At 43.2% G+C, this 19,918-nt stretch overlaps 1 protein-coding gene across 1 annotated transcript; it reads left to right on the forward strand.

Annotated features, from left to right (window-relative positions):
* Window positions 1–1,587: 1,587 nt before the first annotated feature.
* LOC121870572 (cell wall protein DAN4-like) lies at window positions 1,588–4,210 on the forward strand. The gene is made up of 3 exons (XM_042372402.1): window positions 1,588–2,460; window positions 2,818–2,969; window positions 3,934–4,210. Exons 1-3 carry the CDS (start codon window positions 1,588–1,590, stop codon window positions 4,208–4,210), a joined length of 1,302 nt encoding a protein of 433 aa, XP_042228336.1.
* Window positions 4,211–19,918: the final 15,708 nt, after the last annotated feature.

Here is a 19,918-nt window from a genome sequence, read left to right on the forward strand (position 1 = left end):
ATCATCATCTCCTGGGGCTACAGTAGTGCCTAATCATTCAAATTTATTATCATTACAAAAGCACGTGATTACCTCTCACTACACTCCATATTATGTGTACTGGTGACACAGTCATGCTCAAGTTACGCTACATCGCAACACCCCGGGACATACTGTAACTGTGAACATCCCGGGGCATGACCGTGTTCATCCCTGGGCATGACTGTGAGCATCCTTGGGTATAACTGTGAGCATCCTGGGGTATAACTGTGCACATCCTGGGGCATGACTGTGTTCATCCCGGGGCATGACCGTGTTCATCCCGGGGCATGACTGTGAACACCGCACGTACTGACCGCTACAAGAACTACCCCATCCCAACTGTAAAAAATATTAACAACTCGTAGACAACTTGTGTGTTCACTTCTTGCCAATCTCACTTTTGTGCTGTAACTGTGCTGAAATTCCTTGTTAAGTGACCCTCTCCATGTACCACTTATGCTATTTGTATATTTTCAGCTTATTATTTATAACAGTAGTAGTAGCACACTACTACTACTACTACTTTGCTGTCACTCGGAATCGAGTATGACGATCATCCAGCTATGATATGATGATAAGAGTTATTAAGGATGTCACCTAGGTTGGTGAGTTCTGAGGTGACTAAAGAGGTCGATACGGGGCCGGCAGGGTTGATCACAGATGTTGCATATGTGGGGGGCTACATCTAGTGCGGGAGGGGCGGCGGCAGCGTCTTTCCGGCGTTGCCGGTTGCCTGCCTCGTTATGCAGTCGGGCTAACACTAAAGTATTGGCACCTTCTTGTATGGTGCTCATCCAAGCAATAAGGTGTGGAGTAATCGTCTCCCAGGTGAGGGGGTCGATTTGGCACTTTTTCAGGTTTGTCTGAAGATTCTCCTTATACCCTTTCAGTTGCCCGCTGGCGTTACGTTTACTATTCGTTAGGTGACTGTAAAGTAGCTGCTTTGGCAGTCTACTGTCATCCATATGGGTAACATGGCCAGTCCAGCGTAGTTGTTCATGGATAATGGTAGCCTCGATGCTCCTACAGTTGATGTCAGCAAAAATACTGGCATTTGTTCTCTTGTCTTCCCAGCGAATTCGGAGGATGGAACGTAGCACACACACACACACACACACACACACACACACACACACACACACACACACACACACATAGTCAAGCCTCAGGAACAATACGCTCACTACCTACCTCCGTCACAATGGTTTCACATGGCTGTGCATGACTTTTTTTACACAATACAATGAACTTCTCGAAGCTTAGTGTAGTGTAAGACATGGTGAGCGGTGACGTATATGTTAACTAGTGTTGAGGGTGACCCTCTCCTGCTGTCCACAGTGATGTGTGTAACGAGCTGCTGACAACGACGCCAACCACGACCACAACTACGACCATGACCACGACCAACGACATCCACAACCATTACCACGACCACAACGACATCCACGACCACAACGACATCCACGACCACAACTACTACCAACGACATCTACGACCCTGACCACGACCAACGACATCCACGACCCTGACCACGACCACGACCAACGACATCCACGGCCACAACCAATGACATCCACGAACACAACTACGACCCACGACATCCACGATCGTGACCACGACCAACGACATCCACGACCACAACAAACGACATCCACGATCACAACAACAACCACGACCACAACAACAACCACGTCCACAACCAACGACATCAACAACAGCCAACGACATCCACAACTACGACCAACGACATCCACGACCACAACTACGACCGACGACAATCACGACCAGGACCACAACGACATCCACGACCCTGACCACGACCACGACCAACGACATCCACGACCACAACCAACGACATCCACGATCACAACTACGACCCACGACATCCACGATCATGACCACAACCAACGACATCCACGACCACAACCAACGACATCCACAACCACAACGAGAACCACGACCACAACCAACGACACCCACGACCAACGACATCCACAACCACAACGAGAACCACGATCGCAACCAACGACATCCACGACCACAACGAGAACCACGACCGCAACCAACGACATCCACGACCACAACGAGAACCGCAACCAACTACATCCACAATCACAACGAGGACCACAACCGACGACATCCACAACCAACGACATCCACGACCACAACGAGAACCACGACCACAACCAACGACATCCACGACCAACGACATCCACGACCACAACGACATCCACGACCACAACGAGAACCGCAACCAACTACATCCACGATCACAACGAGGACCACGACCACAACCGACGACATCCACGACCAACGACATCCACGACCACAACGAGAACCACGACCGCAACCAACGACATCCACGACCACAACCAAAGACAACCACATCCGCAACCCCGACGCCCTAGGGATGGCATAGCTCTTCTTTATTTCCTGCAGGTGAGATCAATATTACCATTAGTCTTCCTTACAACTAATATTTACCGTCATTCTACCCAACATCGTGGTCAAATTCCGGCCATTCTTTCTCAAGCCGTCACACTCCCAGCTGTTAATATCTCCCCTCCCTCGCGCCTTATCTCATCAAAACATCTCGATTTATTTTAACATCATATATATTCGTTCTAATGCTTAATATCTTTGTCATCTAACCTGTAATAATGTCTGCTCTAACACCCAACATACCTCTACTACATCACCTCCTACACTACTGCCCTGTCACATCATTTTCCGCCTTATATCACAACTGAGAGGTCACAAGTCATCGGTGTCTCCAACAACAAGTTTCTCCCATAGTTTAACATCACCACAAACCTCAGTTCACTTTTCTCATCGGCTCGTGTGTCATTTTTCCTCACTGTTGAGAAAAAGAAGGAATCTACACACTGCAGAAGCTCAGTTCAATTTCGAAGTCAATTTGGTAACCATTTTTATGACGGAGTTAAAAAGTGAGTCAGTCAGATATATATTATTACATCTTCGGTCATGGTAAAAATTCAGGGCACAAGTCCTTCATAATTCGGGTCCGGGATAAAGTAATAATGCTCGAGGAGGACTTATGACAGGACTCACGTCTCCAGTTAGAGGAAAATATCTAACGCAGGAATCTTTGAAAATCCGGGCGCGGGGGGCAGTCCTCGCTTACGTGAATCAGACAGCTGCGTTCTCACATCTTCAGTTAAGAGCGAAAAATTGAACATACGAACCTTTGAGAATCTTGAGTACGTCGCTCCACTCACGGCCTCAAGGAAGACGCTCTTTCGGCTCTTTTGGAATAAGTGAATAGCCTCGACCACCCAAGAAAATTTGCATACGCTTGAAAATTATAAAATGTAGCCTCCAACCTACATTTGTGGGGAAGGACGGCGAGGCGCTGGCTAGAATATTTCCACACCAGGAAGCAGGAGGCTAATGGAGACCTAGGGTGGGGGAGAGAAGGAAATGGGAGAGGGGGTGAAGAAGATCTTGGGGTGTAGGAGACGGGGGTCGGCGAGGACACTGTGACCTTGAGCATCAGTGTAGGAGACTGAGGCCCTCTCCCGTGTCTCTCTTTGTCTGTTGTGGAAGGATGTTGAGGAAGACTTGAACTTAAAACACGGAGCATCTTGTAAGAGCGTGTCACAAAGACTCACCCGACAGTCTTCCATTAATCAGCTTTGTACTGACACCCTCAGTAAAACAACCAACTTGCTCCTAAATATTCATGGAAAACCTTCATACACTTCTACCAGTTATCCATTAGTATTAGAGAGAACAAATATTTTTAAAAATTCCACATAATGGTTGCAAATTTAACAAAAGTTCTATGTCAGGAATTTAGACTCGAAACACTTCAGTCCACAACTTTGCCTAAGTGAGCCGCCAACACTCTCGCAGAGAGTAATACAGACGTCAACCTAAACACTATTACAGCGCCAACGTAAACGTAGACACTAACGTAGACGACAACGTAGACAATAACGCAGACGCCAAAGCAGACACTAACACTGACGCAGATGCCAAAGCAGGCATTGTTGCAAACGCCAACGTAGACGCAGATGTCATTGTAAGCGCAGACACTAATGTAGCCGCCAACGCAGACACTAATGTAGCCGCCAACGCAGACACTAATGTAGCCGCCAACGCAGACACTAATGTAGCCGCCAACGCAGACACAAACACCAAAGCAAACGTCGAGGTTACAACTTAAGCGCCTCTGTTCTTGGAATTAGTGACCTACAAAAAAACAAACACACAAAAGTAAGTAGGATTAAGAGATTCCCCGTAAGAAGCTAAAACTTACACTACGGTGACTTAAGTAAATGTGTGTCTGGTCTTTACTGTTTTGTCAATAGGATCTTCTGGGATGGAAATGAGACTGAGAAGGAACGACCACTTGAATACAAACTGTTTCTTTTATACTTACAGTGTTAGAAAGGTTATACTTGTGCTCTCAACACCGACACAAGTTTCCATAGAGAATGTAACAAGCATTACCCTCGTATATCCGTTTGCCAGTGCCACCACGTATCATACTTCAAAGCTTAGTTACTTGCTGCTTCAGTTATCTCAGTGAAGACCAATCTTGGCTCACTCCCTCACTGACAGAACATCCTGTGTAGTTGTGACGTACAGCACTGTGGGTGAGTTTGCTGGAATTATACTTCCACTATAAATCGTTATCTGGTACACAACAGCAGGACTGGTGGGACTATGAGCGGGATAAATTTTGAAAGAAGTAAATCAAATGTGTTTCAGTAAACCCCATTCCAGAACAAGACAATTTTAAACGGCCACTATTCCAGAGACCAATTCAACCACAAACCTAATGACCTCCATCCACACAGAACAAAAGATGTAATAAACTATGACGATTGTGTTAGTGTCCTTATGCCGGTATTACTACATACCGAAATATAATGTGATAATATACCGAAATATCCATGAATGCAAACATCGCTCCTGGTGAGGGTAATGTTGAATGACATGTAATGATTTTGGTTATGTGATGATGGCAGCAGAGGAACCACATGGTCTCCCTCTCAGTCATTTAGCTCAAGTTCAGAAGAGGATCCTACTATTAAACACACTTGATCACGGAGTGTCATAAGTGTCATGTTCACAGTCGTCCTGCTTAACCTGACATTACTTAAAGGGGACACCGCCACTGCTTGCTGGGTCCTGCGTGAGACGGAAGGTCATGTGAGGTTAACATGGAATGGTCACAGGTGAGGTTGGTCACAAGTCTGCCTGGGAAAGAGACTGTTGTCATTCTTGGTCACTGTGTGCGGCATATCATGTGAGGTCAACAAAGAACTGTGATAATGTGGACACTTTGGGTTATATGATGGAAGAAAAGTCATGTTAGGTTAAATGAAAAAGCGATGGTGTTAACACAGTTCCAGTGGTGGAGTCGCTAGTGTGAGGTCACTGAGGCTGTCGGATCCATACCACCCTGTGGACCCTGACTGCTAGACATCCTCTCCATCAATCGCATCATCTGAGAGAGACAGCCCCACCCCGACCCTCAGTTCTTGATGGTACATTCAGGTACATTCAACTGAACACCTTTATGGTAAATCAGTTTCCTGTGTCCAGTTCCTTCAAGCAAGTCTCGGTGATCCTCATCCACTGTCAACTAACCGGTCGGTGGTACTGTACTGTACATATGGTGGCACAAGTTGCTCACCTCGTATTGGCTGGATGCTGTATGGTGTTGACACAACTACTCACAGACATGGGATCTCAGATGATAGTTGGTGGTTAGTGGCGAGGATGGTGTAGTAATTTTGTCCCAAACTGACAGAATGAGGTCACGGTGATGATCAGAGAGAGAGTTGGGAGGGCCAGATACCGAGCGCCTCTTGACAAGTGGAGTACAGGGGAGGAGGAGGGGTAATAGTCTCGCAGGCACTATTCCACACCCTCTCTAGGAGTCCTTGTTGTGTAGCAGTTAAATTAACAATACAATGTGATAGAGTAATAGTCACTACTTCGGTATGGCAGTGAACATTAGGCTTGAGGAGATCTGGAGTGGAACCCATTTAAACTGAGACATTGGAAATTGGAGCCATCTAATATGAGTCACAGTTTACTCAGCCAGCACCGGCCAGTCCGTATTGAAACAGCTTACGGTCCTATTATAGGTCAGCCTAAGATATGTTACTGCAGGTGGCTGGTGACAAGTGACAGAAAGCAGACTCTAGATAATGGCCGTCTCTTGTACAACTTCCTGGCCCCACTGTGCTGAGATATTGTGGAGAATTCTAACCAGATGGTCCTCGTGGTATTGACCAGACAGCCTCCAACACCAATACCACCACCACAAGGCCTCCAACACCGGTCGTCACCACCACCAACACACACAGCCTCCACCACTGGTCGTCATCACCACCAACACACTTACCACTGGTCATCACCATCAACACACACTCACCACTGGTCATCACCATCAACACACACTCACCATTGGTCGTCATCACCATCAACACACACACACCACTGGTCATCACCAACAAACACTCACCACTGGTCATCATCACCAACACACACTCACCACTGGTCATCACCATCAACACACTCACCACTGGTCACAACACACTCATCATCAACACACACTCACCATTGGTCATCATCATCAACACACACTCACCATTGGTCATCACCACCAACACACACTCACCATTGGTCATCATCATCAACACACACTCACCATTGGTCATCACCATCAACACACACTCACCACTGGTCATCATCAACACACACTCACCATTGGTCATCATCATCAACACACACTCACCACTGGTCATCATCATCAACACACACTCACCACTGGTCATCACCAACACTCACCACTGGTCGTCGCCGTCATCACTGTCTTATATAAGGCTCATGTTACCTGTGCTCAACCTCCCAGAGTCAGCCACTACCCAGCCTCACCTCTAACACCTGGTATCTCACCTTCCTTACCTCTAACACCTGGTATGTGTCTATATTACGCTATATTTCACTATACTCCGAGATATATTGCGAAGTACCTGAAGATCACCCTCCCCTAGTTTATTTTACCTTCACATTAACGACCTTAACACTAACTGGGGGTTAGGTTAGGTTAGGGTGGTTAATCTTAAGGAAAAATAATCTCGGGCTAATCTTCAGGTTGTCTTATGTTTCTATATTCCGCTATACCTTGCTATACCACAAGCAATATGCCTATACGATGCTCTACATTGCTATACCATATAATACATTTCTACACAATGATAAATCTCTCTACAGTGTCCGTGAACATATATATCCACACTACAGTAAGGTACTCCCACGTACAGGAAAAGATGTCTTTTTCAAACTATGGTAAACTTTGCTTCAGATACACTACCTACTTATACTATGCTATACTTTGTTATTTAATGCATTGTTATATGGGTATGCTATTTTTTTTATAACATCTTCGTTCACTATAAACAAGCACACTGTGTGAAATGGCACAACACTTTATCTCTAATGGCAAGACAGCCGACGTATTAAGATTGTATCCACTTTTTTTGCACTCAGTAGCTGTATCAGTTACCATGTATAGAACCAAACACACAATGTGCTTGAATACCTCTCACACAAAGGTGAATAACAAAGTGTGTGGCCAGACATACTGCCTCACACGCCTGTACTCACGCAGCTGTGAATAAGTCACCCTTTATGTACAGAACTAAACAAACATTGTATATTAAATACTGTGTAGCAGTCAATGACATAATATCCTGACCACGGAGGGTTAGTTATACAGACCTTTTGTGAACTCTAATTCTTTTGCGCTACCGCTCACAGGATGAGTATGGGGTGCACAATAAACTAGCCGCTTCAAGTGTTAAAAAAAAAAATTGCCCAGCCAAGCTATACTTTACCATCCTATATTCTGCTATACCTTGCTATAGTGTGCTAAATATATGAATACTTTCGCTCTACCATGTTGAACTCTCTTGTTATATGAGAAAGAAAGAGAGAAACTTGTAATCTGCTACAGGGTGTCTTGTTAAGGAGAGAGAGAGAGAGAGAGAGAGTCAAATTATCAGTAAACTCCATTAAACTCAGTGTGTGTACAAACGTCACACACTGACCCAGCCCGTTTACTCTGGTTAGCACTATCTTCCCCCTTGACTCAGGGTCCTCTCCACCTCTCTCACTGGGGTTAATTAATGTCACGGTAGAGGCCAGAAAAAACTCCTGGGTGGCTAATTGCAGATGGCTAGGTGCTGGGGGCTAGGTGTAGGTGGTCTTGGTGTAGGTGACTAGGTGCAGTGGGTAGGTAGTGGTGGCTAGGTGTTGGTGGGTAGGTGCAAGTGAGTAGCTTTAGGTGACTAGATGGTGGGGCTAGATGTTAGTGGCCAGGCGCAGGTGGGTAGCTTTAGGTGGCTAGGTGTCGGTGGCTAGATGCAGGTAGGTGGGTAGGTAGTGGTGGCTAGGTGTTGGTGGGTAGGTGCAGGTGACCTAAGAGATAATAACTCAGGTCAATTGTTGGCTTAGTTACTCATGACGGTGATTAATATTAAGTTAGACCTTAACACCTCCTCGTTTATTGACTTAAAACTTAATAATAGTGTTTGACGTCAAGTTTGAATAGGTGTAGTCCCCGTGTGGTGAGTGGGGGGGCGGGGGGGGGGAACTGTGTGTTTGTGTGTCTGCTGTCAAAAAAACATTCCCTAAACAGGTCTGAGGGTCATCAACTGGTTAATTAATAGATGAAAATAACATAACTACGATACTTAAGTCAGGAATATATAACCTGACTTTCTCTTCCCTACCCTACCCTAACCTAACCTAACCTAACCTAACTTACTACTGTGTTCTTAATATAAGACTGTCTTCTCTAACAGTTAGTAACTGACTGTAATCTATCACTGTCTACGCTAATTCTGCCTAACATAATTATCTGTCTGAGCCTAACAAAACATTCGTTTACTTTATCTCACCTGGACGAGCCCAAACTAACCTAACCTATTCGAACATTAGGATTTTGTTAAATGACAATTTATTTGGTAGTGTTAACCCCAGTTTGATTTTCCCCCTTACTGAAGCGGGTAACTTGAAGGTAGTGTCTCGGCAGCTGCCTGGTACACCCTGTATTATCAAGACTGTTATTGTATTCACACACACACACACACACACACTCTACATAGATCACGAACACTAAGAGACGTGTATTGTCTCTTTTTTAATTCATCTGCAAAAAAATAATAATAATAATAATACAAACGATCCCAGGTCAACTCAACACAACACCCGTGACGTCACCAACCAGCCGCCAGAAGCCACAAGAAAGCCACAGAAGTTGATGAACTCCTTGACTTTGTAAAAACCATTGCAAAGAAATAAGTCCACACACACACACACATATATATATATATATATATATATATATATATATATATATATATATATATATATATATATATATATATGCAAATAAATCACTGCACAGTAGGTGCATGTGATCCATGTACATGCATGCGTATAACCACATAAGAAAAAAGAAAACGCGAAGTGTCCAACCGCTTTCGTGGAATTCACATCTTCAGGGGTGAGATTCCTCTCAGAACATTCATAAATGGAGTTCCAAACGTCCAAGCCTGCCACGAATCCTCTTCCACTACTTCATATCTATTTGAATCCCAAATTAAGATCCACATGACAGTAAAAGGATCGTGAGGTAAGAGAGAATGTATTGTATATATTTACATTGTCTCCACAGATTACAATGTATAAGTTCGTCTCTACACCCAGATTCACATACCAGCACCGCACATCTAATACCACCTACAGACTCACGCCCTGAACTTCCTTTCACTGCTTAAATAGTTTCGGATTTGACATCAAAATATCCAGTCTGACATGATAAAGAGGATCATGCCTTAAAAACTATATTAGGCTGCGATGTCGCATCTCCTCGACACAACTGCAGTATCAGATATTAAGGCAGTGCGGGGCAGCAGAGTCCGCTACCCACAATGTGTCTCCGAATGAGTCGCACAGTCCAGCCAAGTACAATAGTTCACAGACGAAATATAAACAACATAAAGTGGACACTCCATTAGTTACTACTGGACAACTTAATTGTTTTGTTATATATATATATATATATATTTCTACATTATAAATATCCCCCTTGTCAGTTACGAAATCATAATAGAAAAGTTAAAGTGTTTGAAATGTTCGTCTACCTAAAAATAGTATACTCCAGTTTTGATGATAAAACCTCATTACTTCACTTACTGGACCCATAAAAGTCTCTGTGGTGCTGCACACACACAGAACTAATTACACGTTTTCTTTCCTACTAAATACGACCCTTCTGCCTTACCCCACGACGCTGTAGAAAATGTTAACTTTTTGAACATACTGCAAACACCTGTGGAAATTATACGTAGATAAACATCAACTCTGATAATCCAGTGTGTACTGTGCTCCCTTTCAAAAACTTTTTGTACAGAAAATACATTTCGAAACGTTAATTACAATGGAGAACATCAGTCATCACGGCCCTCTATGTCTAGCCTTTATCCACACTGAAAGCCGGACAGATAAATTATGATCCATTTTCGTGGTCAGTGTGTAAAAAAAAAAAGTCAACAGTCTCAGTCCCGTCCTCCTACTCAACAGAAACAACTGCACCCAAGACGTCCAGACCTCCTAAGATGCCACAGCACCTAGAGATAAAACCCATCATAGGTGTCCATAATGGAAGAGGCAGAAGCGCTCCACTTCCCAGGAGCAACTACCATGGTATCAAAAAGATGGAACCTCAGTGGCAAGGAGAACGTTTCGCCAAATGAAAGTTGGAGTCGCAATCAAAACTCAACCAACAGAAAACCCACTACTTATTTACATAAAACTAATACTCTAATATAATAAATAATCAATCAGAATCGTGGTATACGAACCCAATATAACAAACTGTAAGTTACTAGGCACGTAGTCCAATCAAATTTATGTTTACAAGTGACACGCAAAGCTAGCGGGTTCGCCAACTAACTACAGTATATATTAACAGCCTCTCTGACATTGGGCTGTTTTTTCTTTATTTTTATAGAAAAATCAATAATTTCTTGTTTATTTCGTTCTTAGAAAAAATATATTTTTCCCCAGGGCAGTATGGCTTTCGGAAAATAAAATCTACACTTGATCTCTAACTCAGCTTTAAACTGCAATACACAAATCTTTTAAAACGCGAGACACTAAATAAAAGTTTCCTTTAACCTTGAAAAGCCAGGAAACATAACATTCTTTAGACACTCCCCAGGACATCTAAGAACACTGCCACAATTAATTCAAACAGTTCTTTCCAACAGACCATCTCTACTTCCACTTCTCTTCTTAAAGGGCCGGAGCCTTATAACCTTGTAAGCTATATAAGCCAGTCATTCATTCATCATCTAACAACAGTTTATACGCAGAAGGTAGAAATCCTTTTTTTTAAATCCATTACAGGATCTTCCATTAAGTTTTTGTAGCGGGTCAGCCGACAAACGGCGTCTCTAACATACAAGTGCTGTTTATGTAGAAAATGATACTCTCAATAGTAAACCATCCTTCTCACCTCCACTTGGCACACGTAATAACAAAAACCATTCTAAGGATAGGTTTGAGGAGTAGAGTCATTTATATAAGTTGACCCAAAACTCTTCCCTGGACACTCCCAACATTGAAGTACCGTATTGTATGCTACACTATCTTACCCACTAAGTCACGTTTAAATGTGTTACCGTGCTTCAACAACTAAGGTCTTGCAGCACTAATTGTAGGTTAGGACATAAACTTGCTAATATCAAGAATCAAGAGAGATACATCGAGTCACATACCTCAAATACCGCTCTTAAACTTTCTCTTCCAGACCACTGCACTTTCAGATTGTTTACCACTGCACTGTACATGGATGAATAAAAGACATCTGCCGGTGTAGGCTGAGTAACGGTTCCTGCTACACTTACATGTCAATATTCTAACTAATGCATCTACTTTTAAAGCAGAGAGCATTAATGTCAATTCTGTTGCTCCCAAGATACACCCTATCAAAACTATGTAATATAATCACACTGAAAAAACTGTCAGATGATTCAGAATATTTATGTTTTCTATTCAGTGATTTCCTGTTCACGATTAAAACTTCAGGTCTTGAATTTATTCCCTCAAGATGTGAACCATAGCGACAGTTTTGGATCTTTTCTTATTTCTGTTTCAGATTTTTTACCTTCATATCACATGCAGGTATATCATGTGCCACCTGTGAATTTTTTGGGTGCACAAACACACACACTGATGTACAGTATATATCAAGTTGTCAGACAGGATTTTCTCTACATAAAACCAAGCTGTGGTGGGTTGAGACTGAGCTCGGTCTGCTTTGATGATGGCTTCCCTCAATTTTTTTTTAAAGAGTTTACATAATGATGTTAAGCTGATCGGCCTGTGGTTTTCTGCTGCATGTTTTACCCTTTTTGTATACTGGGGCGACCCTGGCAAGTTTCCAGTTACTAGGCACTTTACCTTAAGGGAGAGCTTTCCTGAATAGAGGCCTTAGTTGAGTTATTTTGTTGATGATTTCCTTTGTAACCGCTATATCGCTCAACTCATTTTCCACCCCTGAGGTATACTTTCTCCTGGTTACTGACGTGTTACCCATGGTCTCTTGTTTGAACACTGATGCAAAGTAGTGATTTAGAACAACTGCTATGTGTCTATCCTCCTCCTGGGTCATGCTGTTCTTGTCCTTTAGAGAGCCAACAGCATACGTTATTTTTTTCTTTTGCTTCTGGTATATACATGAAAAAATGGGATATTTCTTATTATTTGGGTTAATTTCCCCTTGAAGTGCCTTTTAGCTGATCTAATTTCCTGATCGGGAAAATTTAGGCCTCTCTGTGCTCCGGTTTTTCCTTCATAGATAAAGTATAATATATTCTTTTGGTGGTTTCCCTGGTCTTCCCTCTCTTCCTTGATTTCCAGGGTACACACTCCTCTACTGTCGTCTTAAAGATTTCCTGAAACTCTTTTGCAATGACCCACATCTAATTCCTCTTTAACGACCCCCCCCCCTCCCAGTTAATATACTTCTTATCCTCACCTTACTAACTTAACTAGAAGGTTATAGCTTGGATGAGGTTATAAACTACTGTTATCTCAGCCTTATTCTCCCACTCATCCATATCCAAATGTTATCTATATCCCAGACTCATCCATATACCAGGGCGTGAAGGCTTGATCCATCATAGGCCGTGGAAGGACAGGGGTCAGTGGGAGGTGTGACAGCATGTTGACACTGGCACAATGATGGTGTGTGTGTGTGTGTGTGTGTGTTCCCAGATAGTCCAGACCCACCTTAAAATTTCATCCTTTGTGGGGTCTTCAACAATGCCACGAGCGTCATCCTTAAAGTAGTCTTGACATTCTCAAACGTCTCTTTTTGCTTCAAGTGCCGCTCTAGTGCCACTCTATATCACTTCTTATTATACCTTATTGCCCCTTTGTACTAATCGTTGTCCAGCATTTAGTGGCCTCATTAATGTTGGCTCAAGTGCCATCCTTAATGCCGTCATTAGTGCCATCCTTATGTCGCCATTAGTGCCATCCTTAAGTCACCATTAGTGCCATCCTTATGTCGTCATTAGTGCCATCCTTATGTCGCCATTAGTGCCATCCTTAAGTCGCCATTAGTGCCATCCTTATGTCGTCATTAGTGCCATCCTTAAGTCGCCATTAGTGCCATCCTTAAGTCCATTAAGTCGCCATCCTTAAGTGTCCATCCTTATGTCATTAGTGCCATCCTTATGTCGTCATTGGTGCCATCCTTAAGTCGCCATTAGTGCCATCCTTATGTCATTAGTGCCATCCTTATGTCGTCATTAGTGCCATCCTTGTCGTCATTAGTGCCATCCATGTCGTCATTAGTGCCATCCTTATGTCATTAGTGCCATCCTTATGTCGTCCATCCTTATGTCGCCATTAGTGCCATCCTTAAGTCACCGTCCTTATGTCGTCATTAGTGCCATCCTTATGTCGTCATTAGTGCCATCCGTCACCATTAGTGCCATCCTTATGTCATTAGTGCCATCCTTATGTCGTCATTAGTGCCATCCTTATGTCGTCATTAGTGCCATCCTTAAGTCGCCATTAGTGCCATCCTTATGTCATTAGTGCCATCCTTATGTCGTCATTAGTGCCAAATGTGTCATTAGTGCCATCCTTATGTCGTCATTAGTGCCATCCTTATGTCGTGCCATCCTTATGTCATTAGTGTGTGTCATTTATGTCGTCATTAGTGTCTTTATGTCGTTGGTGCCATCCTTATGTCGTCATTAGTGCCATCCTTATGTCGCCATTAGTGCCATCCTTGTCGCCATTAGTGCCATCCTTATGTCGTCATTAGTGCCATCCTTAAGTCGCCATTAAATCCGTGCCCTTATGTCATTAGTGCCATCCTTATGTCGTCATTGCCATCCTTAAGTCGCCATTAGTGCCATCCTTATGTCATTAGTGCCATCCCATCGTCATTAGTGCCATCCTTATGTCGTAGTGCCATCCTTATGTCGTCATTAGTGCCATCCGTTAGTGAGTCGCCATTAGTGCCATCCTTGTCATTAGTGCCATCCTTATGTCGTCATTAGTGCCATCCTGTCGTCATTAGTGCCATCCTTATGTCATTAGTGCCATCCTTATGTCGTCATTAGTGCCATCCTTATGTCGTCATTAGTGCCATCCTTAAGTCGCCATTAGTGCCATCCTTATGTCATTAGTGCCATCCTTATGTCGTCATTGGTGTCGCCATTAGTGCCATCCTTATGTCATTAGTGCCATCCTTATGTCGTCATTAGTGCCATCCTTAAGTGCCATCCATTTATGTCATTAGTGCCATCCTTATGTCGTCATTAGTGCCATCCTTATGTCGTCATTAGTGCCATCCTTATGTCGTCATTAGTGCCATCTTTATGTCGTCATTAGTGCCATCTTTATGTCGTCATTAGTGCCATCTTTATGTCGTCATTAGTGCCATATCCAACATCAAGTAACTTAACAGGTATTGTCATAAAGGAGACTCAGCTGCCTGCTGGTATAACTTAACCCTTGTGTTACATCATGGATTGTGGTTCCTGCACCCATATATTCGAGTCTCAACTGGGACTGTGACGGCGCCATCCCCTGCAGGGGTAGTGTTAGTGCAGGAGGAAGAACCTGGAGTATCTGGAGAAAGATTGCCATGTGCATCAGGGTCCCAGTAGACACTATTATTGTCACATTTGAGTCGTGTGGAGGTGAACCCGTGTCGTCACAGAGACAGGCATCAGCTATACCACCCAACTCTGTTTCCCAGTTTTCTTTTGACCTTCATAATGTCCATCCTTTACTTCCTACACGTGAAGTAACTGTGATAATAATGATTGATTCCACTGTAATTTTCAGGCTGGCAAAATTAAAATTTTAGCCGGGAGACAGAAATAAGACAACCTCCTTCAGTCGTCTGCATACTGGTAATATATTAAGATCACAGTTCACATTCTCGTCAAACGGACGTACAAATGACAAGATTTAAGAGACAACTCCAGTGGAAAAATGCTTTTCTGAGTGATGTCCCCAAATAATGAAATACACAACTACTTGGCTGCCCAAGCAGTGGTCCAAACTGTTTTGTGTCATTATAGCTTTTCCCGATGATTACTTTCATAACGACCTCACTCCACCTTATTCCAAAATAATTACCGTGATTATCTTTTTTAACACACTATGTTTTTACAATCTCTCATTGTGTAAGGCAGTAGTGAAAACATGAAACAATATTTCCTATTAGGCAGAGCTTTAGCCTCTCAGGACACATTTCGTGATTGCCCACAAGGCTTACCTTACGACCCCCTGAAACGAGCAAACGGCCCCCAAGGGGGTCATGACCCCCAGTTTGGGAGTCGACTTTGACACTTCTTGTTCACTCCACACAATGGACATAAGGGCCGAAAACAATCATGAACCGATCTGAACAAAGGAATTTTTCTAAGCAACGATGTAATCTTATGTTACCAGCACTACGGGTACTGTACTGTAATGTACTGTACTGTACTGTAATGTACTGTACTGTACTGTAATGTACTGTACTGTACTGTACTGTACCATATGATATTTGTTTATATTGTAAAGAATAATGTATCTAAATAAACATTAAGTTGGCATAAACAAAACACTAATATGAATATATCCTTTATCTTTGTTCATAAAATACTGGCAGAAATATGTACACAATTAACTTGGGTATATTTAAAGTTAAATCTCTTTTCACAGACTAATTGATGTTATAGAAAATTAAAGAGGAAAATAGTCGTTCTTTCATTTGTGTTTATAAGGTAAAGGATAAATCAGGTAAGCATTTTTGATCCTCAAATTTATGAGGACCTTCGCCTAAAGTAACGAGTCGTTGCCTAAAATCGCTGGTGTTAAATTATATAAGTATTGTTACGGTCACCTGCTCGTCATCTATCCAGAAATGTTCCTTTGGTGGTCGTCTTTAAAAGTTGTGACCGACGTCAGCAGGTGACGTCCCAAATAAAGGCTAGAGCGGGGTGGTCCTCTCGTTACCGTTGTAACAGCACCGAGAGCAGTGTTACGCCTCACTTAGCCTAGGTCAATCTAACCTAATATAACAACTAGGTCAAACAATCCGAGGCCAAACTGTGGTCACTCCCCCTCATTACACGATAAAGTAACTCATCGTTCTCGACCAGCTCCCCAGATAAGACACTCACCACCAGTTGTACCCGTGTGGGGAAAAATCTTTAAATTGGACTTAAATGTGACATTTTAAACTTGTTCCCTCTCATTACTCTCATATTTGGTAAAAAGAATAAAGGCTTGAGTAGCCTGCTGCACAGGAGGACTCTAAGGATCTGCCCATAATTACAACAGCCTTCAAGTACACTAACACACAAGAGCTTTCCAGTTATTATAATAAGTTGATACACTCAGTACCGTCCTTGTGAGCAAGGCATGAACTGCTCTTGAGGCTCAACTAAGACGGGTAGCGTGCAGGCAGAAATCAATAGATGGTGGGCGTATTACAGCCTTGCATTACCTGGTTCAAGGTCGCAGGAAGGAGCCGCTTATCTCACTCTGTATTAAACTAACAGTGGGAAATGTATGTTAAGTGTTAAGTGAACGGATATACTGTATTGACATACAATGTGTGTGAAATGATTATGAAACATGTTGATTACAAACCTGGGAGTAAAAGATTCGCTGAAGTAGTTTATAAATAAACATTTATTTATATATAAGTTAAGGCACCAAAATGTCCAGGACATCCATCAATTAATGTTAGAAAAACGACAATAATATCTCTGGGTCCATCATAGGCGTCCGCTGGGGAGCCAAGGGGATTTTGTCCCCCCCCCTTTGCTTCTGTATCTGCTTTCTATACCAATATTTGTTCTTGTGCTTATAGTTTTAAATACGAATAAAACAACTATATTAGTCAGGGAACAGTAATCATCCACTAGTAAATACACACCACCTGAACCTCTGCACGGTTTGGCTTGGCTTGGATCAACCACCACTATTTGTATTGTAGCGCTGAACAATGCGGAGCTAACGGGGTAGTAGGTAACTTAATAAACCTCCGCGATAATTAATTAGTTTAGTCGGTGTCATTTTCATATGTTCCTAAAAAGGACCATATCCCGAAAATCTCCCATTTATAATCTTGTCCCACAGAATGGTACATATGCTAATGACTGTACAATTTACACTCAAGAGGATCAATGTACGGGAGAGGAACTCACGTGCCATCGTTCAGAAAGTATCACACCCTGGGGTAGACTTCAGCAAGTCACCTTTCAACTTTGATGGTAGTATAGTCAACAAATACAGGCATCTTGGGTATCTAATTTGACCAAGTGATGACTTTTAACTTAAGTTAACATGATCCGTAAAAGTGGCTTGTTTAATGTGGACCTTTTCACTATTTAATACTAAAGGTTGTAAGATTCTCTTGAGTCGCAGGTGTGACCAACTTTTGAGTATACTGTACGCCCCACAACCCTGGTTGTCCTGCCCTCCATCCATCTTTTTTCTCCTCCAATCTTTTACTGTAGTGTTGCTCCAGCTCCAAGAGTGCCAGCCTCTTGTCTCATGACAGTACCTCCCTCCTACACCACACAACCTCTGACTACGTCGACTATGTACCAGCCTCACACCCTGACCAGAAATTAATATCTAAGACTGGTGACAGAACTGGTGAAACAATCTGCCACGGAACACCCCAAGACAAAAAGGACAGATGGTACGAGAGGCCACGCGCCCTACTCCTACTGCAGAGTATGCGAACTAATGAAGAGGATAAGCCATTACTAGTCCTGTACTGAAGAAAGCCACCCCATGCATCTTGACCATGGTCCCAACCTGAGCCATACGCGCTATCCGATAAGGACTTCTGTTGCTCCCAGATAAGATCCATAAAGTCTCAGACCACCTGGTGGAATACTAAATACCTGTAGACCAGCCCAAAGTACAGGGACAGGACCAGGTCCCCCTGCCTACCTGGCTCTAAGGAACTCCTATTCTGAGAAGACAAAGGACTTCCTGGTCGTTATTAAAGATCCAGAGTAGTTCTCTCTGAGACTGAAGAGTTTATGTCCCTGAAGGCCAGGAACAAAAAACTCCATCTTTAGCTCCTCTCAAGTGCAGACATAAACTCTCTTGAACAATTCCAGATAAGAATTACAGTGGTCAGTGTTAACCTAGCAGAGGGTGTATCCAGCTTTGCGCCCTTCAATGTTTCAGCTGTTCCTGACTTAGTCGACACTATTTACAGTGAGACATCCCAACTATACTTGAGAGTACAGTACTTGGCGGGACGCCTCGAAACTTGGAGCATAACTTTTAGGATATGCGCCAACAGATATTGTGCAGCTCAACCTCCCCTACCTGACCACAAAATAGGCGTGACCTGCGAGCCAGACCCACACCTCCACAGGATCCGCAACTATGAAACAACCACTCACCCTCTCCCCTTTTGGTTGAGTTTGTTACCCTACCTCACTAACAGTCTGTTCATGGTCTTCCCTCACAACGTGGGACCTCTCCGGTCTGCCCATGCTCTCTACCCCAAAACAGGGTACACTCTCTCACCAGCAGCCCAAAGGCGAGTGATGTAACGGGAGGAGGAGGGGAGTAGTGACCAGCCCAGCTGCAGTTCACGACTCACAATTAATACAGGTGGTGGGTACCTTGGTGCGATCACTGTTCTCGCAGAGGCCATTCGCGGGACACCTTAGTGATAATGACGTGTCACAATACACAACAGTAGTCCATTATTACTTAAATAAAATACATAACTGCCAACTCAACCCTTTGAATGACTTATTTAGGTATGGTTAGGTTTTAAGATGGAGCTGACAAATAAACCCTTCCTTAACTCTGGAGAGTACCCGAAATATTAAGTACACTGGTAGTGGTTAGACAAATGTCGACTCATGCCAATATTCCTACATCTGGAATGGCTGACTCCTTTCTTAAATACTCACACGTCAAATGAACAAGGGTCACACGAGGTACTTTATCAATTTTCCTTCATTAAGCCTATGATGCATACAGCACTGAGGAAAACAAGTTGATGCATCTCCACAATTCCAGTATTGGCTTACTGTTATGCAGCTTGAGCTCCTCGTGTATGCGAGGTCTTCGTGAGTCCAACTCTCCACTCTATGTTTTTGTTTTAACAGTAATAGCAACATAGTTTTTCTCCCTAAACCACACCACTAATCTCGATAGTTGTCCGTTCACATACGTGATATGGCGACACTGCATCAAAGACTTCCAGTTATAGCAAGGTAATTAGCGCAGGGTGGCTTTGTTGTTCACAAGAAGAATGGTCCTTTCTCAACATTAGCTA

Source organism: Homarus americanus, unplaced genomic scaffold (assembly GCF_018991925.1).
Source record: "Homarus americanus isolate GMGI-L3 unplaced genomic scaffold, GMGI_Hamer_2.0 scaffold56333, whole genome shotgun sequence".
Classification (NCBI taxonomy): Eukaryota; Metazoa; Arthropoda; class Malacostraca; order Decapoda; family Nephropidae; genus Homarus; species Homarus americanus.

What these genes read in the sequence shown, in the direction of transcription:
- LOC121870572 (XM_042372402.1), top strand. Translation starts at nt 1,588, where the DNA reads ATGACATCCACGAACACAACTACGACCCACGACATCCACGATCGTGAC. An exon ending in CTCTTCTTTATTTCCTGCAG is followed by an intron (nt 2,461 to 2,817) that starts GTGAGATCAATA and finishes TTTCTCCCATAG; the next exon opens with TTTAACATCACCACAAACCT. An exon ending in TTTTATGACGGAGTTAAAAA is followed by an intron (nt 2,970 to 3,933) that starts GTGAGTCAGTCA and finishes ACACTATTACAG; the next exon opens with CGCCAACGTAAACGTAGACA.